This window comes from Ptiloglossa arizonensis, chromosome 13 (assembly GCF_051014685.1).
Source record: "Ptiloglossa arizonensis isolate GNS036 chromosome 13, iyPtiAriz1_principal, whole genome shotgun sequence".
NCBI classification, from domain to species: Eukaryota; Metazoa; Arthropoda; class Insecta; order Hymenoptera; family Colletidae; genus Ptiloglossa; species Ptiloglossa arizonensis.
The window spans coordinates 7,318,358-7,339,359 of NC_135060.1; the positions used below are offsets into that span (position 1 = coordinate 7,318,358).

The 21,002-nt window shown below is 44.7% G+C and overlaps 2 protein-coding genes across 4 annotated transcripts in view; both read right to left on the reverse strand.

Annotated features, from left to right (window-relative positions):
• The window catches only part of Fhos (Formin homology 2 domain containing), a 287,057-nt gene extending 267,142 nt beyond the window's left edge, over positions 1-19,915 (reverse strand). For all 3 annotated transcript variants that reach the window (XM_076325750.1, XM_076325751.1, XM_076325748.1), the window contains exon 1: positions 19,751-19,915. In XM_076325750.1, coding sequence (XP_076181865.1) covers positions 19,751-19,915 — 165 coding nt within the window. The remainder of the gene's footprint in view (positions 1-19,750) is intronic.
• A 46-nt stretch (positions 19,916-19,961) lies between these two features.
• LOC143154011 (uncharacterized) overlaps positions 19,962-21,002 on the reverse strand; it is a 48,371-nt gene continuing 47,330 nt past the window's right edge. The window contains exon 10 of the mRNA XM_076325746.1: positions 19,962-20,100. Within this exon, the coding sequence (XP_076181861.1) occupies positions 20,005-20,100 (96 nt within the window). The 3' untranslated portion in view covers positions 19,962-20,004. The remainder of the gene's footprint in view (positions 20,101-21,002) is intronic.

Sequence of the window (21,002 nt, forward strand, 5' to 3'; positions counted from 1 at the left end):
GGGAAAGTACACGGTGAAAGAACGAGTGCGAATTATACGGGCGTATTACGAAAAATCGCGATCTTTAACGCCAACGAGAAGCACTGTGCAATGTTCGGTCGCTAAATTCGTCGAAACTGGTTCAGTTGAAATAAAAACTAAAGCGGTCATTTGGAAGATATCTTATTCCATTATTAACTCCCAAGTTTGTACTTTTAAGTAAAAAAAAAATATCAAGATTACTCGAACCGTTTGAATTTTATTCGAAATGTAAATCGACCGGTTACGATCGGGACACCCTGTATCAGCTAAATACGAAATATCTTCCGACGAACGAGAGATAAAGCGAATGGAGAGATTCTGAAAGGAAAATTAAACAGGTGCAATAACATTTTTCGTACGATGTTTTCGTAAAGAGAGATCGTGGAGAATAATTCATTATAGGATAGCTCTTTCTCGATTCCTTTTTACGTTAATTCGCGTATCACGCGTACCCCAGAGATTTCGGTGAAATATTGTCGGTGCAAACATCGGTGAAACTTTCGAGGGTGATTACACTACCCGAAATACATATAATCGACGCGGGAAGAACACAGCTCCCCGAATGAAAATTCACTGTGATTTACGCGCAAACGTGCTTTCGCGCGTTCAAACATTTTCAAGGATGTTCTATTTAGCCTTCGCCCAGCTGACGTCCGAACTGCAGTTCTCCCAGATTCGAGATATTGTTCGCGTAACTCGTTACATCGGATACGATTCTGTACGTATTTTTAAACCTCGAAACGGTAGATCGCGCGAGGCTGTACAATTATTGCACCGAGAATACAAATACCCCGGATACGTGCAAACGGTGATAAATTTACCAAAGAGAATCTCACGATTATTTCGTTACACGTGGACACGATTTCAAGAGTATCTTCAACGGGCAAAATTCATTTACAAAGTTCGTACAAACATTTGTCGCGCCCGACCTAGTTTTCGAGTTACATTCGTGTTTACGTTTTAACAGTTATACCATTGAAAAAAGGGCTGCTAAAAACGTTGCGCGCAACTATTTTCGAGAGACCGTACCGAAATTATTTAGAGAATGTTACAAATGTGTTTATACGTTGTCAACAAGATAGTACGCGAGATCTTGAACGCGGTGGGTAAATATTTGAATAAAATGAATTATACCGGTTAACGTTTCATCGAAAATTATTGAACAACTGTGTTGCGTCACGGGATGGAAAATTATCCTCCGACGTAACAACCAAAAATAGCTGCAACCCGAAAACAAGGTCACGTAAAATAAATGCTTTCGCGAATCTTTTTTATTTTTATTTTCGCGCATCAACTTCACCCCTGAAAGTGCAGCGGTGTTCGGTGAAAAGGCTCGCGCAATTAATATTCGAACGAAATTTAACATCGGTGTGGAAATTTGTTAAGCAATCCAAGGTACAAATTTGGAGACGAGATGTACGATGTACGATAAGGATTAACGGTGCACGATGACACGGAAAATTGAAGATAAATATCTTCGTTCGTTCACGGTAATGATACGTGCGCTCTTGTTACTTTATCGATCCGCTGGGTACATTTATATATTTGCCAATCCATAACTGCTCCCATTGCATTTACTGCATGTGACACACTTAAGTCACTCAACGATGCACGAGCTTTGTCTAATTCATCCTACGTCTGTTGCGAAGAGAAGACGATTCGACCACTGTCGTGTTCACTTTCTAATATTCATGCTCTTACCCGAGCGTTGTCAGTATATTAGCATACGCTCTGTTTGCACAGAAAACCAGAACTAGCCAAGTCGACGCCCGTCCTCGGAATCGGTGCATCGTGGTTCGTTTCGAATAAATATTTACGACGCCTCGAAATACAAAATTTGTCTACGATCTCGTTGCTTCACTCTCAATGATCGACAACGAATCTTCTTTCCATTGTAAGATCACCAATACTTTATGCTACTTTACGTAATACACTAACTCATTGGAGAAGTTTTATCGTTTCTTCCATCGCAAAAAAAAATACTACGAAACTTCGACTTCGAACAACCGCAAATATAAGAACAAATCGACAAATCTGCATGAAACTTTACACACGTTCGTGAAACGGTAGTACCGTCCCTACAAAAATAAAACAACGAACCTAATAGCTCCGTTTCTCATCGAACGACGAAACATACTCGACAACCTATCAAAAAAGAATGCCTCGGTGTCCAAAAATTTTCCAGCATCTCCATAATCTCGTCTTCGATCGAATAAGAATCGGAGAGCTTCGAAGACGCAAAGAATCGAGAGCCGGGGAGAGAATCGTGGATAAATGAATTTGTGGCGTAAACGGGCACGAGAGGCTGTCTCGTGGGGCTAATTCGGTCGAAAATGCTTCGTTCTCGAGACGACTCTCCCCGAAAGAAATTCCAACGGTGCGTCAAGAATCGCGGTGCTCCTCGTGAATGAAACTGGACACTCGGTCGTGGAGCGCGAGCTGCATACACGGGGCCGCAACATTCGTGGCGGAATGCAACGGAGACCCGTACCAGTCAGCTATAACTATAAAAGAGCCGGCTGACTGGGACTATAGCTGAAGGAGATAGGTAGGCAGGTCGAGCCGGTAGGCAGAAACCGTCTATCGGGCGACTCGCAACCCGCTTCGTCGCGAGAGGAGGCGCGCGGGTCGTGGGAGAAATATCGCGCCGGTCGCGTCACGAAATTGTCAACCGTCCAAATTTCGGGGAAAGTTTAACGCTACCGGTCGCGGTTAGCACGAAAATAGGCGAGAACGATGTCACAGGTGTAGCGTGACCGAAAATTCCGGGTCCCGTGGAAATTCGGACTGTATTCTTAGAAACGGGGATAGTCGAGGTATTAATAACAATAACGATTTTCGGACAACCGTACACCGAGATACGAAATTCTCGTTGCTTTTATACGCTGGCGAAGAGAGCGAAGATGGCACGCGTCGCGAAAAGCGTTTCGTTATTGAATACAACCGACGCAGGATTCTTCGACTTCGAAAGAGACGGTGTTTCTACTTTTCGATTTTTATATCGTGTTGTGTGAATACTTCAGTACAGAGGACACGTTTCGATCCGTAATCGCCCCGAAATACTCATTCGTACCGTATATATTCAACGAGACGAATTCGAATCGACGGATCGAATTGAATATTACCAATTAATTAACCGGTACTTTGTTCGGGACATTTCTCGTATAGTGATATGGTAAATATAAAATTGTATCGAGACACTTGTTAAACCGAAAGAAAAATAGAATATCCCGCGAATTCTGTACAATGGTCTCGAAAAATCGTTTCGAGACCCGTATCTCTCGAGTTTAAGGGGAACGTGGCAATTCCGCGACGAGGATACGAAACCGGGGCGAGATAATTCTCCAGGAACGCATAAATTCGAGCGATCGCTTCGTGTATATCTTCCGGAATTAATCACGCGTTGGCGTTACTCATTTCGGGTTACAGTTACCTGTCTCCCGAGTATATTAACGCGTCCCCCTCCCCCGCAACTTTTATCGAACATTCCGTACGCGATAATTGCCTCTTATCGCGAGTGCGTGTTAACGAAGAATTTTAGCGGCGACCGTTATACGTATATTCCTGTTCGAACGTTGGCTCGATTATAGGTGAGGAATTTCAAGATTCGTACGATAACGGCGGCTTAATGGATCGCGTGTTAACGTTGCCCCGTCGCTAATGATTTCGGTCAGCCGGTCATCTCGCACGAGTAACTTTCGATCGTAGACGAAATTATTAACGAGCAGCTTCCCCCGGTGTTCTTACGTTCGAAATTATGCCGTAACTCTGGTAAACGTACCGCGTATACACCGCCGGGCGCATTCCTCGCGAGAGATTCAACTTCTCGATTAAAAATGCAGCTGTTGACTCGGAAACGACGCGTGGAGCCCGTTTTATCCACGGATCGCGTTCAACTGGTCGATGACGTATCGTTACGGGCCACGTGATTTATAATTACCGCACTGGTCACGTACAGCTATATTTAGTGTTTATTTCGTCGATGACACGCCGCGTACTACGTTTTTCCATCCATTGTCTTCCGCGAAACGCGGCGGTTAAAAGCGGGCAATATTTTCGCGGAAATTGCCTACGTCTCGATCTTACGAACGTATCTCGGGAAATGGAACTTTGAAGTGAAACTGAAAAAACGCGAACGACCCTATCGGATCGCGTGAACGTTATTTTCCAATAGTGCTCGCAACGCATTGCGCGCAAAAACGGGTGGTACCATATTCGAACACGTTCGAATTTTCCTTACGTACGAGATCGATCGTTCGAGGATCTTTCGAGTCGAGACAAGATTTTGCAATTTCGTAACCGAGGGAACGATTTTCGGGGAAACTTGTACAGAGAACGTCCCGATGTCCGTAATCGACGGACGCGACTAGTCGGGACGATAAAAATTGTTTCGGCGCGGTGATTGCGCGGGCAATAAAATTAATGGGCACGGACGATGGATTTTTAACGCGGGTTAAACGCGATATTTCAAGGAGATTAATTGCACGCTGGGTTTTCTACCGGATTCAATTGTCCGTTGGAGTGTAGCTCGATGAAAATGGAAATACACCGCCGAGTTTTACATATCGGGTGACCCGTTTAATGTACACTGTTTACGGTATACGGTGAAACTTGTTTTCTCGATGGTCTGTAACACGTTCGAATAACGTGGCGTTCGCGCGCGGTCAAAGTGACGTAACCCGATACTTTTCAATTTCGAACTTATCGAATATTATCTCATAATCGTTAATTTCTCGACGTGTATTGCTCTTGGTAAGTTACGATACGTTTCCACGTTCGGTACTCCCATAACGTATGTATATTTAACACGAACGATTATTATCTTATTACGTTCGGCGTCGTTGTTACGCAAGGGATCGTGGAAAAATAAATATGTGAGAAGCGTGGTGTAGCCAGACCCACGTTTTCCACGCGAAGCTTTCGAAACTATTCTCCTCGAAAGGCGGAATTTGCATCGAATTATCTTATCAATCGAGCAACGTCGTACCGAACGAAGAACAAAAAAAACAGCACACGGTACAGATTACTTGAACCTCGAACATACCTCGTCGATTCACGTCGTTCGTCGAAGAAAACGTTCGTAGACATTCCTCGTAGTCAGACGAGCCGGCGACAAAATATTTATACATACTTTCGAGCAAGACTCATCCAGGAACGTTTCAACGGATGGTCCACGTACAATCGCATCGAGCCAATTCGGTGCAATTCTTGGTGTATCGCGTTTTACGAGCGTGCGATAAAAACGAAGCCTACGGTTCGTGAAATTCGTGGCGAGAGTAAACGTCGTGAAATTACACATAGTCGCGTGTTCTTTATCGGGGACTTCGAAACGGAACAATCGTTTCTCTGTGCGCGAATACATACGTTGGAATACGTTCTCGCGTTCCGTACTCGTTCGCTGATTTTTTACGAAAAAACCGAGCTAACGGACAAAGGACGCCGCTGCGAGGCGAAAAATAAATACCGCGCGAGAACGACGTCGTTCGACGAAAGGCAAAAGGAAGGGTGGAGAAAAAGCCGAAAGGGAGGAAGAAAAAAAGATAAGAAACGTTCTAACGCGGCATTGACGGCACCGCGATCACGATTCTCCGGGCGACAAGGGGCAATAATTTATAAACGGGATCGAGAACCGGGTAACCGTTCGAACGGAACCGAGCTGAGTGCACGGAGAGTCTCGAGGAGTTTGAAAATTGCGGGCTTCGAGAGCCACCGGTCCCGCGTCTGAGGAAGAAAGGAGACAGCGACACTCGTGAGAGGAGAGGATGCGCGGCGCGCGACAAAATGCCAGGGACACTCGCCTTAACAACTTAACCGACGATTTAAGTCTCGATAACGCGCGTTACAATCGACTCAAGGTCGATCGCGACTCTCACCGCCCTCGCTAAAATTTCTTCTCGAAGATGTTGCATAAAGGTTTCTTTGAATATTTTCGAGAAAATATATTCGATCGTACGAACGTGGACAAGATTCGATCTTGGTTTTTATCGGTCCGGTTTTCTCACGAGTCTCCCGCGATATTGTAAGCCAAAGGATTAAGAGTGTTTCACTGTACGGTGGAATATTAAAACAAGAGGTTCTTTCCATGAATTTTTTACTGGAACACCATGGAAGACATTGTGTATACTTCCAAGAAAAACTGTGCTTCGTGATCGTCACGGACGTGATCGTCAATTGCGTTAACCTTGGAGCATTGTTTGAGTTAATAGTGTACCGAATGCGTGAACTCTGTGTTTTTAACTTTGTAAAAGAAGGAGAGAATTGAGAAAATAAAGGAGCATCCAGTTGTATCTATTACGGTAGATTCAATTCGAGTAATTCGGTTGAAGAGGTATCGATGATTTACTTGCGATATTTTCTATTCGCAAATATTAAACAATGCTTTCTTATCGTCGCAGAACGTGTACGATGCTTATACAGTTATACTTATACAAATTCGTTGATTGGAGAAATTTGAGAAATATTCCAAACGAATCTCAAAGAGAATTACATTCCATCCGTCGAATGTAACGAATTACATTTGTTTTTCGTCGATTCGAATTCTATCGGTGGAACTTAACCCGACCACTTTCCCGAGTTTTCCATTTTCTCTCGAGATAACGAGGAAAAGTAATCGCGGAACCGCGTTTCGGCTCCGTTTGAAATTGTAAATAACGATCCCGGGAAATTGAACAAACTTTCGGCGGTACGGTTCCACGCGTGAAATTGATTTACCCCGTAGATTTTTACGATGCGACTTATAACGCTGAAAGGTAAATCGAGGAGGGATTACGCGAAGAACTTTCGACGCTGTGATTTCGAATCGGGAAGATTCTTGCATTTTCGCGAGCAACGCGGAACGATCCCTTTCAATGTACACGTTTCGTTGTAAAATACCGAGCTAAACTTTGAAAATCTATCGTACGAGAATCGAAGTTCGAATCGTGCTTCACGTTCGACAATTCGAACATTTCTAACTTAATACGTGAGTTTAAAAATTTGGAAACGTGTTTTACGTTTACACGTTAGTATTTCAGTTGATACCAGAAACATGTCGAATATGTTTCGAAAACTTCGACCCTTGCTTTGGAAACACCCTCCCAAATGGTTACTCTATGGATGAATAATCTACAATAACCTAGTGCGAGGGTTGAAGAAACTCGAGGGGATTCTGGTGGATTTCGGTTAATTGGGGCACATTGGGAAGAGAACGTTTTGGTCCAATTAAGCCGCTGCCCCAATTATACGAAGTTTTATGGTTATTTTCACGATCGGTTTGTTTCTGAAGGTTCCCCGCAAATAAACGGTTATCCCGTGTAATCAATAGCCTAATTAACCGCAATCCGTGGTATTAGAATTTCACAGAGAACGCCTGGATAGTATCCAAGTCGTTTCAAGGCCACTGATGTTTCTTTTCCAATCGGATCTATGCATATTTTAAACTAGAAATAAAACGAATCATACGTTGTACAAATATTTTGACAGTTTTTGAAATTTTCAACTTCCAAGAGTAAGGAACGAGTATCTGTGACGATCTTCTCTTCAAATCTTTTTGAGAATCTCGTACAATAACCCGAGTTACTATTTAAAGAAAGATTCTTCACTTCGAAAGTCACGGTTACAGCAGAATTTCTCGTATAATATTTCAATTGCAAGTGTATACGATTCGCGATTCGAACGAACGGTCTCGAGGATATGTCATATTTTGTAGATAAGTAAGAACCGTCAGACACCGACGAAAGAATTTCATTAACCACCGGCAAGTGTATAAATCGATAGAGGCTTGAATTTCATTGAAAGAAACTCGCAGATACTTCAATGCCGTAACCGATCTTGGACGATAAAAAGTTACGTTCGATAAATATTTTCCGACACTGGCACCGGTTCAATTCTTATCTTTATCCGCGACTAATTCCTTTCAATCGTTTCGATTGTACTGAAATAGAAAACGTTTACTCCTACGGAAATAGATACACGTAAGATTTAAAAACGTAAAGTTTTTAAATCTTTTTTTAAATTTAAATTTTGAAGCTCTAAAATTTGTAAATATCTTTTCTTATATACTGCACATATTACAATGCCGTTCTTCCTAAAAATCACCCTCGTCTCACAGAAATCTTTCACACGTCCCTCTAACTTTCTTTCGTCTACCCTGATCGCATTATAAAACAAGAACACTTTCAGTTTTGAACCGATATCGTTTTCGACGCGACATGGTTAACTAAATTCCCCCCGCTACGGAACCGTGTTTAAAAACTGTCTTCGAATTCGACGTATCGACAAATTGGTTTCTCACGGATCGTTTATCCGAACGGATTTGTCTCCCGATTGGTTGGAACAATCGTCGTTCCACCGCGATCTCGAGTACTCGAGCATCGTTGAACCAACGCGCGGGACGTTTGAAAAATGACACGGTACGCGCGCGACTCGCGCTCGGTTCGCTTCGACAATCGGCAATCTGGCTGGACTAATTTCGCAAGAGTGGATAATGATGGCCGATTGATTTCGTTCTCGTTCTGACACGCGTCAGAAGTTCGACTAACGACGCGGTACGTAGTATAACGAAAGAGAAAGAAAGAGAGAGAGAGAGAGCGAGAGAGACGGTGAAAAAAAGAGCACCGGTTCCCAGAGGACGAGCGTCCCAATGGCTCCGTGGTGATTTACGTCTCTTTCTGGTATCGTTATTCGGTGGCACGACGGCACCGGCGGTGCACTTCGCAGTCCATTGCCGTGCGGCATCGATAAGCCGGTCGGCCATAAAACCGAAATTTCGCAGCCTCCCAAGTATAACGCCGCCATAAATCGCAATCGTAACTCTCCATTACCATTCAATAGGAATGCGGGGCAGGGGTAGCAGAGGGGGGAAAAAATGGATTGCTCGGAGCCGGTGTGCCGGCACTGATCTTCCGCGCGGACGAGACGAGCATGCTCTATTTGGCATAAAATCGAGCGGCGCTACGTGAACGCCGCGCTGGACTCGACAACGACGACGACGACGTTGAACGTCGATGTCGACGTCCACGTTCACGTTTAAGCGGCGGAATGCGGTGCCGCTTAACGCGCGATCTAATTGTAATATTATGTAACGCGGATACCTTGTTGCCGCTTGAAAAACCTCGATATCGTCGCGGATACACGATCTACTCGGGTTCGCGCGTTTTATCGGCCGTGACTCGGCCGGCCGCTCGAGCCTTTCCTGTATCCATTATACGCGCTCCCGTTACCGCGTCTCGCGAGTTCCAACCACCGTAATGTGCCCTTTTTCACGGCCGAGAAAGTTATTTTCCCGACGAACGACGAAATTTACTTTTCGATCGTTCCGTACGTAGACGAGATACGTTCTCGTCAAGAGGGTACGCTAGACACCCATTGGAATAAATTATGGCCAGATGATCGGTACAGTTATTTTTTAATCTTCGACGAGCTGTGACGATATCGTAAGTCACTCGAGAAATTTAAACGAGCTATTTTTAGTTATTCGATTCGGGTACTTTTGCTCGAGTTTGGAACAAATGGAATTATATAGTTTATAAATACCGAATGAAAAGTCTTGGGGGAAATATTTATTTCGTAATTTTACTTTTCTATTCGTGAATTGCACGATTATTGTAACGGGATTATCTAGTTTGTAAATACGAAATGAAGATTCTTCGGGGTAATATTTATTTTATAATTTTACTTTTCTATTCGTGGATACTTTGTTTACTCCGAGAATGGCTCAGTTTTAATCGACCAGAATACGTTCGAAGACTATTCGAACAACAAGGACGAGAGAAATACTTACTTAAGGGTTAAAAGAGTATTTCACGAATTGTTCGTAATTGGGTCTACCGGGAAGTTCCGTCTGCGTTCTAACGCAGGGGATTTTCTCGGATAGAAAATATCAATAGCGTGCCATAAATAATTATTGGCTCCCCTTGCGTTTCCCTGGCAGGTATACAGAATCGTAAATCTTTTCCAAGCGAAGCTACAAGAAATTGAAACAATGCGATACGTATGCAACGATGCAAGTGCAGTATGCATTTTCGCGCGATTCTTTAAATAGAACCGTGCATTTCTTTTTTAATTAAAATTCTTGTTCTTGCGCACTGAAAAAGAATTATATCATCGAAAAACAATCCCCATTGTAGGATTCAATATTTTCCTTCGTCAATTTTTTGTATTTTCTCTTAGAAAAGAACCGTAAGTTTGTCTCGGTTTCCGGTATCACCCTGTACGTTGCATAAGACAGCGATCTTCAATGTTCGAATACTTAGCTTTAACGGTGGGGCAAAGATGCCGACGAGTAATGTGTATTTGCGAGATTGAATCTCGTACGAATTCCGACAGGAAAATAACACGGTTACGGTTATGTAAAATTCTTGGCGTGAAAAATTTTAAAGCGTCGACATAGTAGAAATGCTTCATTTTTATCCCCGAGGAGACCGGAGAGAAATTGTGTACCGCTCCGCGAACTTTCCAATGCTATTAATAGTTTGAGATTTATCTATTATACAAATACGCTACGAATGGAATTTTCCGGTATGCAATTTTCCCTACAAGTGGAACTCGTGATACGATCATTCGAGCCGGGTATTATCCACCGGTGTACATCCTCGTCCGCGAAACACGAATAACGCGGAGTTTTGATCGATAGCGTGCAAACGCCGAAAACGGATCGAATGCTCGTGAATTAACTGGAAATCGTTATTTCGTCGAGTAGAACGGTGGCTGGGCATAAATATTTGGCAAACCGACGTTCTATGAACTTAAGTAACAGTGTACACGTACCGAGCGAACTGTCTTTTATATTCTTTGACGTTCTCTTTCATAAAAATCCTCTTTACCCTCGCGAATTCTGTCGCGTATGCTAAAGCAGTGCTGCGCTCCGAATTTATGAGCAGCCTGTACTCAGGAGGTGGAATTTATAGCGTGCATTCCCTCGAATTTATCCCCCGGAAAATGTAACGAGACGCGCCGTTGAATTTACGCCTGCCACTCGCGCGATTTTTTCACGCAAACGATAAATATCTTGATCTACGATCGAGTGACTGAACGGTTACGACGCTATTTGAAAACCCACTCGATCATTTTGCTTTCACCGTGATCGACGTTACAACATTTATCGCGACAACGTTTCGACGACCGATCCTACAATTATCGCAATTTTATTTCCAATGAGAGAAGTTCGCCAACTTCCCAAATATCGTAATTATTTGTACAACGTGCTCTACTTTGTTTCGAGGACGTTTTTCGGAAGAGAATCTCCATAAAATATGCTTCCATTTTTTGGGGTATTTTTCGCGATATTACGTATTTTATCTTTAACGGAATGTATCATTTAAAAATACGTAATTCATCGCTTCGTTCGTAATGTCGGCTCGGTTTATCGTCCAGAACGCATCGGTCAACCTGAACTCACTAATAAACTCGAGGAATCTCTAGGAAGTGAATCGTATCTTGAATACGATAAAATTGTGTCGATTCTAGAACGAAGGAATTTGTTAAAAAATGTCGAGTACGAAAATTTTGAAAAACAGCGCGAGAAGTATTTCGTTCGAAGACTCTCTTACGTTTCGTATGTTCGTAATTATAATACAATGGTCATAATACTATTCAAACTAGGAATATTGTTCTAAATAAGAATATTAGCTCTTTGTAGACGTACGTAGAAACATTTATAACGATACACTGCAATAATCGGCGCTCTTGACGTCCTTCTAAAATTGTTTTTTTCAATTTTTTGACGAAAAAGAACAACGTATATGTATACATTTCACAGAATTTCGATCGCTCGCGATAACAGTTTCGATGGGAATAATACAGACTCGAGCCAACGTGGACAATGTTAAAATGAATTTAACGAGCGAATAACATAATATGCGATCGTCAAATCGAGCCAAGGCCTTGGTTCTTCCTCGGATCGAGTGCTGACTTTAAGAAACATGAACCGCCGAGAGCTCCGCATTTCGCAATTGTGCTTCTTCATCTTGAATTCACATCTGTCATGCGATCGCCTAACTATTCACCTCACAAGCAACTGTTACGAAGATTACAACACAAATTACTTCGTTACGCGACGTTTAAAACAGGTTATTCTATGCCCTTCTACGAACCTTCTGCAAATTAACGAAAAACGAAAACTACGTACACCGAAGGAAAGATCACCAGTTTGAAACACTTTGCTTAAAAATCCTTACATACTTTTTCTGAAAGATTTTCTTCGTCGAACCTAATTTACACGATTCGAACAACACCGGTGCCTAGAATTTCTACCTCGATAAATATTTTATACGAGCAGATGGATATATTTCTCGAGCGTCAAATTTGTCCAGTCTCTCGATCGGACTGAGCTACCGCGGTACTCGTTAAACGTTCGCAGCAGTGAACCACCGCGGTACTCGTTAAACGTAATGTGTACTCGGACCGAGAATGTAACGAGTTTGCGCCCGTGTAAATTAAAATAAATAAATACGACACCTACTTTCGCCTCGTAAAACGCAACGCGAATTCGTCCGGCGAAGCCACTTCAATCGAAGAACCGAAATCCTCTTCGCGAATTTTTTTGCCGCTGCCGAACCGGTCGGCTTTAAACGAATCGAAGCTGCGTCAAGGATGCCTTTGGAGAGGGCGAGGCCGAATTTAACCGCACCAAAGGACAGGTAAAAGAGTTACACGGAAAGAACCCTACCAGTGTTCGCGAGATAACCGGTACACCGGCACGTTACCTATAGGTATATAATGCCCGGGACCATAAACGTACTTTTTATTCGTTTTCCTCGAGAGTAACGCTTCTCGGTCCCGTTATGTCGGCGAACTGCCGAAGGAGGGTCCAAAGAGAACCCGACCAGCATCTTACGGAACGCTCGAATCTTCGGAGGCAGGAGGCGGCATCCGAAACGACTTTAAAATTAACCGTATCGTAATTTCCTCTCACGGTCGCGATAGAATTTACTCGGCCGCTTCTTTCGCCGCGGAACGATGAAAAGAGGAAGAAAATCGTCACCTGAAAGCAGTTTCTCAGAAATGCCGGAAAAGGATCCACCGTACCGGCGAGAAGTACGCCGATAACTCCAATTACCGATTTCTTGCCGCAACACGGTTCACTCGAGCAAGAAATATTCGACGATTGCTTGGAAAATACGAATCGCACGGATTCGCAGATGGACGTGAAATTCAAACTGGTGGAGAGGGACCAGAAACGGTACGACGCGATTGTTTCACGCGCGGCGGATCGAATTCTAGACTTTTCGTAAATTACACGGGGTACACGTGACCGTGGAAACGCGCTCGAGAGTATTTAATCGAGAGTCTCGATTTCTCTTCTTTTAAGAGATTTATCTTCAAGACGCACCGACTCGTCTCCTGTCGTTAACACGGCGGTTGTTAGCCACATTGTTCGTTCGCGAACATCGAAATTTTTTGATTCGTAGGAAATTTTTCGTTTCCTCGCCGGTAAATTTCAAAGTGGAGAAACCTCTCTTCGCCGAACGATGAAACGCATCGGATATCTCGAAGAATGTAGCTCCCAACTTCGAAAGACCCGTCGTTCGTTAACACTGTTGCGAGAAGCAAGGTAATTGCGCTACCGTGCGAGATCCAAACGATACACGGTAACGTTTAAAAGTCCGCTTTAACGATCACCTAACTTTCTTACCGGCCACTCGCATCGCGCGTAAGTGAAAATAATTTTGCAAAACCCTGCACAGACTACTTAGCGAGAATAAAGGAACAGAGAGACCCGTACGCGTACACTCGTTTTCGTTTTCCTCCACGTTCCGCGAGCCTTTACGATTGTACGTTTTCCATGACCGAAGTTTAATCTCGATCGCGCAATATTCGTCAATTAAAATTTTCCGAGAACCAAACGACCGGAACGCCGTCGAGACATCCTCCGTTTGTTATTCTTTTTCTCGTACGGTTGTACGATTAAACTCCGATTGCAACCGTTTATCAAGAATGAAAAATCTTACCACGGAATATACATATCGTTACCGATAATAATATGCAAATTCTTACCTTTTGCGCCATCGACGCGTGTACGTGCACAACCATTGAAGTCGACGGCGGACATATCGAACATCTCGTTTAACCAAGTTACGTTCTCTTGAATTTCTTCACGGTCAAGGTCGTTTCAATGCTTGATCGTTAAAGATCGTTGAATTTCTCTTCCAACCGACTTGAAACTCGCGCGAAATTTCAAGTTTCGTTTGGAAAACCGAATACGACCTCGAACCCATACCTACCCCGAGGACTATTTTCCAACTTTGAAAAATTCTAAAACGGACCTCTTCGTCGTTCGAACCGTTGAAAAGGGGTCGAAGAGAAATTGTTCGTTTCTCCGATGTACGGTAGAGCGGTGATCCCCCGTTGGATGTTCGTCTTGGAGGAGCGTAAATCTTACCGAGCGCGGACTTTCGAGGGACAACGTAAGCGCGTGATGCGCGACGGGAGTACGATGCTGCAACGCGATAAATATGATCGGTGAAAGTTCATGCAAGTCAATCGGGTTGTACGTGACGTTGGAAGACGGGCGTTTTGAAAAGTTACGATCAGTTCGAGACAGGTCGTGGCGTTGCTCGACCGAATGCGGAAGGAATAGCGTGGCCGCGGCCGCGGCCGCGGCCGCGTTGTTACCGGGGCTGTTCGAACGTTGCGAATGTTGCGACACGGCGACGCAATTGGGTCAAAGTGTGCAGTCACGAAGGTGGCCAGCCGGCTGGCCGACCGGCCGAGGTTTCAGCGACGCTGCAGTAATCGTGCATTTAACCGTGCACCGGGAATAGTTGTGGCCGAAGGGCTGTTCCAGAAACGATGCCACGAACAAAGGAACCACGTGCACGCCCGTTGCGCGCTTCTGCGCCCGTGTCGTGTGACCCAAACCCCTCCAAACACCCCCCTGTACACCACCGCGTCCACCTTTCCGTACCCTCTCTGTTTCTCTTTCCACCGGTGCCAGGAGGAACACACGCGTCTCACCACGGACAGTTTACACAATGCACGCTTGCACGCTCGCACGCTCGCAGTATTGGCTGAACGAAGCGCGTTAGCGTGTCAAACTAAAGCACCGCAAAGGTGTCACGTCTACAAAGCTATCTCGACTCGATCGTGAAACCTCCTTGACTCTCGTACGCGGTGGAACTAATGCGGAGCTTTCGCGTACCGGGTCTCAGCCTCGAGTGTCAAAACGATATCGATAGGATGTAACGAGAGCGAGCCTCAGAATTTCCATCGGACAGGTTCTGCGGATCGTGCTACGGTTGTACCACGGTAGTAAGTACTTACATACGCCCGGTATACCAGTTCTCGAATGACTTTATCGCGTCGTGAATCGGTCGGATAATTAAGAGACAAGTCCAGGGTTACGCCGGACGAAGAAAGCTTTTCAAATTATGGAAAATTGTCGGGAATTTCGTGGCCCCGGTACGCCTCGGATCGCTCGAGTTCCATCGCGTTCGAAGAATTCGATGCTAACAGAGCTTGTTCAAAGAGACCAACGAAGCGCTCCCGAGATGATAAATTGGCGTGGAAACCAGTTTACGCGACTTAATCACCGATTCTCGGAATACCGCGCGACCGGGGAAATCGAACTTTACGCGACTTTTGTTCCCTTTGGACGAGACACTTGCTCGATCTTGGATCAACGTCGAGATCTTCGAGAAATATTGGTACGTCTGATGATGAAGAAAAAAAAAAATTGTTCGATTCTGTCTCGCGGGAAAGAACTCCTTTGAAGAGAGAAATGTAGATTTTTCAGAAATGTGTAGATTTGGACCATTTTTTCCCGCCCATAAAGAACAGGCATCGTTGTAAACGTCGCAGGTTTCTGTACATCTGTTAATTCGCTAGACGGATACTCGTTCGATGTTTTTACCTTTTCTATTGCAGCCAGGTGTCGAGAAACAGTTACTGCAGAAACACCTGAGTCTTTTGCAAGAGCCTGGACCGTCGTGTGGTGAGTAACTATTGCAATGACTTTTAATTCTGCCTACTCTCGAACGGACTCGGGTATTCCCCTGACTCTTATTCAAAATGTGTACACGCCAATTAAAATTTTAGAATTCTTTAGGTAAAGAATTGCAAGAGAACTATTCCTACTGTTCTTGCTGTTTCCACCTGATATTTCTTTATAGTTAATCTCTAGAATTTTTATTTTATCGCTACTATTTTAATTTATAATTAAAGTCTAAAAAAACATCCGAGGGTAGATTTACAGCACCTCGGATGTTCCTTGAATTTTTCTCGTTTATTCGTTCTGTTTCTTCTAATCTGTCTACGCAAAAAAATTGTCAGATGAAATTTACTCTGTTCTAAGTGGAACGCGCTATAATTAGCCCGGTTTTGTTCCACACGAAGACGCTTCTAAGATTTCAAGATCGCTTCTGTTTCTTTTTTTCAACAGAACTACGTATACGCTATTTCTTAACTGGACGCGCAGCTTACGTAAGAATAAATCCAACGCCTTGTAATACGTAGGTCGTGTGTACGGTTTTCATAGAAATTAATCAGCTTATTCTCGAAAACTCGACTAGTATGGTCTCAGTCTCGAAACGAACGCCACCATGAATTTCGCTACACTAGGAGTCCCTTCGATCATATTTTGCTCCCTGAAATTCAACAAACGGAGTATACACCGATACGAATTTTCCTCTCGTTCGATCTTGACCGAGAAACATCAACCACCTTGTTCGAACTTGGATCAACAACCGCTAAAAGACCGAATACCAAGCAAGAACGAGGTTTATCAGTGTCTCAACAACTACGACTACGTATGCTTACATTGAGCCAAAAATCAATACCATTCGATGAATACTCACGGAGTTCTCTTGTACCATACTTGTGGTAATTCTAAACAACAAATTATTGCATTCCGTTTATTCGAATGGTAGTCGACCTTTGACACTACGGAATTTGGGACAAGACAACGGATGTCGCATAAAACGTAGATACGTCGTAGCCGTGGTGGTTCTTATCACTGGTTCGCGATTACAGTGTATACACGCGCGCGCACGTTCCGTACGAGTTTACACAAAGCAGGCTAACGCGAACCAATGAATGAAACACGTAAACCTGCCAGATCGCGTGGCCACAGAGGCGTAACGACTACGCGACTAACTCGCGATCGCTTTGTAGCCGGGAAGAAAGGAGGATCCTCGATCCGCGGGATCGGCCATTAATAAATATAGTTTCGCGCGGGGAATTTATGATACTCGGCCCACCTACCCCCCCTATCCTCCCTGCTACCCTCGCCGTCGTAATACGCGGAGCATATTTCTCCATCGTTGGGCTCTTAATAACGTCGATCTGCAATAGTTACCCAGGCCGTACGACTTTGAAAAGTGTGCAACCGCGTTGCCTCGATATCGACGTGCCGCTAATAATAAATTTTGAAGAACGACTCAGCCCCGAGGTGAAGTTCGGCAAACCGGCGCGGTGCAGCGAATCGCATTAAGATACGGTTTCCATCGATTTTTCCGTCGTGTTAATTTATCGTACGGCCCCCGTTACCGATGCGCGGTGTAATTTCGCTGCTCCGACCGTAGCCAACGCGGGAAGTTTTATCGCGCTATTTTATTCGCGATTCCGCGTCCGGTGAGGCGATCCACGAGAAATCGTCCGGTTAATAACACGTGAACGGGGAATTAATCTGACGATTGCCACGGGAACGCGAGCAGGAAGATAATATTGGCAACGATTTTAACGACCGTTTAAAATTTAATTCGCAACGTTTTAATGCCTTTTCGCGCGAAGACGCGATCGAACTGATTCGCGGCGAGTACAGTGTGGATATATTCGCGATCAATTCGAAATGTTTACGAGGTGTGACCGCTGCACGCGCGTACCGTTGGAAATTAACAATATTCGGCGGTGGTAATCACAGGTCGAATGTTACGCCACGCGTTCTTGTTTTCCGGGTGTCTGTACGTTCGTCCCGGGTGTGTTAATTATCGTTAAAAAGGGATCGTCGGCGGTGAACTCTTCGGAGTCGTTGCGCGGTAACTCTACGCGAGTGTGCAACGATACCTCGCTGGGAAAAATACTACGTTCTCAGGGACGTAAAAATTCTTGGGTGCAGAGTCGGATGTATTTTCTGAAAATTACAGAGATCTGTAATTTGTAATTTGTAAAAAATCTTGGAGAATTTTCTACCGTAACTAGCGGCCACTCCGATCGGTAGTGAAACGGTTATTTACGAACGACTTAACCGAAGAAATACTGTCCGCGGTATATTGCTTCCACGCGATGTCATAAGATTTCAGACCATTAAAACGTGAAATTACGAGGTATAGAGATTAAAATAGAAACGAGAAGAAATATCGTTCGCGAAAGTATAAGGCTATAAAATCGCCCGTGATGCACTCCGTGTCCTCATCCTGAAATATGGAAGAACATAATCCACGTCGAAAAACCTAGAATCCGCGGCGATGGAAAAATGTGACGTTCAGTTTCATGCTCGATGCGACAATAAGGAAGGAAGTGCCTTTCGGCAAAATTGTCGTACTTTCTTGCGGCCTGGGTTTGCCGAAGAAAAAGTTCATTTGAATATCACGGTGGCTGCTCGGCGGAAGTATGCCCGAGTATTCGAAATTTTCCTGCATAAATTATGCGACTCGTATCGGACGCGAATTTCATAAATATTAATCTCGCGAAAGAAAATTCATCCTCCGCTGTTCCGATCCCCCCTTCCCCTCGCCCCCCAATTTCTGGTGGTCGTTGCACGGTTTCGTTCGCGGATACAAATACATTTCCACGTGCACGTTACCAGGGAAACGTGCGCCAAGGGTGAACTAGGTAAAAGGGAAACCTGTCCCGGGCGGAAAATTTCTACGGTCTCGAGAATCCTTAATGTGGTAAGTGGCTGCATTAAACGAGAATCCTGTTCACGATGAGAAAAATTTCAGTCCGCGGAGAGGCTCCGTTACAGATGGATTTCCTCGCATTACCATACACAAGCACGCGCGCTATATTTTTCCGCTATCGCGAAACATTTGTTTAAACACCTACTCGTGCATTCTTCTCGTTGCCATTCAACGCGCCATCGTTTATCGAGGGAACTGTACGCAACCGAACGCGATGCATCGAACGATTCTCACCGCAGCTGGCATTGCCGGTGTTTCAACAAGCTCGATCGAAACTCGCAATAACTTTGTACAATTACGAAAAGATTTTGATTTCGATAAAGGATACCGCATTGAGAATCAATTCGCTGAACTGTCGAGACGAACGTTACGTCACGGTAACGATCCGCTACTTTATCGAGAATAATTAGGGGTAGTCGATCGCAAAGCGGATCGATCGTCGATCCGTACATTTCTACATTTCCCAGTTTATCATTTTCAAAGCGATGATTAATACATCGGCGAAATTCTCTCAAAGAAAATAAGTACAAGAGCTCGTTCGAACTGTTCTCTTCGCAAACAGATTCGAACAAATTCTACTCACCGATCGGTCGATAAAGATAACATTATATTAACACCGGAAAATAATATACAAAATTTCGCTTCGATACACCGATTCGCATTCAACAACGTACGACCGTATACCATTTACCGATCTCTTATATTTCTTCGAGTTCGATCGGTGGGGAGACAAAACTAATTCTCCACCGACCCTCGGTCGAAGACGATCCGCTCAACCGATTTTCGATCGTCGAGCAAGAAATTACCACGATACTTTTACCAAATGCTGCGTGTTCGCAGCTGGAGCATCGACTCGTCCGCTCCGGTCCCGTCGATAAACGATGAATTAAGAGAGGAACGAAGAATCAACTCACCCTGTGAGGCGCCCGTAGAAGTCGATGCACCGCCGCGAGCTGGTTAATTAGTGGCAAGGTCGCGCTGAAGGTGTGCACAGGCGGCCTAGGTGGCTCCGGATAGGAGCTCGCATAGGCGAACGGATCGACGTCATTCAGATACTGCACTCGGCATGTCAGAGACATCTCGCGGGCCCTCTGTTTCTCGGCCGTAACGGCCGATTGTCCGATAGCCCTTTTTCTTCGATCCAAAAAAGGTAACACACAGCCCTGTTTTACGTCGCGAGTCTCACCGGACCGCACGACCGCTTTACGCGAACGCACGAACCAGTTCGTCGTACCGCCGATTTATTTTCATTCGAGTCGCCCGGCTACAACGAGAAAACGAACCTTGCTCTCATTCCTTCTCTCTCTCTCTCTTTCTCTCTCTCTCTCTCTCTGTTTCTTTCTCTCCCTCTCTGTCACGCTCACTCTTTTCAACGTTCGCTCCATCTCTCTCTCTTTCTCTCTCTCTGTTTCGTTCGCGCCGTGGCGCTGTTCCTTTTTCCCCCTCGTCTCTTTCTTCCTCCTCACGTTCCATTCGCGTCTACCGGCTCGACGACGGAACAGAGGCTCACGTGAATACCTTGATCGCGGTGAACCGATATTCTTTACCTCTGTGTGCTTCGTTTTATGTGAATGAGAATGACGACGCACGACCGTGGAAAGCTGCCGATTTATTTTCGTCGTGGCGACCGAAGCATCGTGACGGGAAAAGAAAGCGTTTCTATTTTGTCTCGTACGCTCTCGCGCCGCGTTCCATCCGTACCCCCACCAAGTTCGCGCCACGTTCGAACCGACCAATTGCATTTTAATCGTAACGCGAGCATCGTTCCGGATGCGATTACGCGGTGACGAAAAAAAAATAGGAAAAAAAACCCGGGAGACCGTATTTTCGTCGAGACCGACGGTCACGAATGCAGAAACGCGACACCGCCGGAATAAACGATATTCGAGGTTTCCGTTTACGCGCGTGAAAGTGACAATGTCGGAATTGTAACAACCTTTGACTCCAAGCGTCCCGGTGAATAAGAAACCGCGTCGTTTTCAACCGGTCGATGACCTTTAGATTTTCCTTTCACTCGTTTGTCGGCTCGTTGCTCGAAAGCGGGAAGATTGGTTCGTGTAATTTTCATTATTTACCCTTCAAGGTCACCGACGCTTTGCCACGCGATCCTTCTACTTCTCGTGGAAATCGAGTACACCGTAAACTTCCGAACACCTATTCACGAGA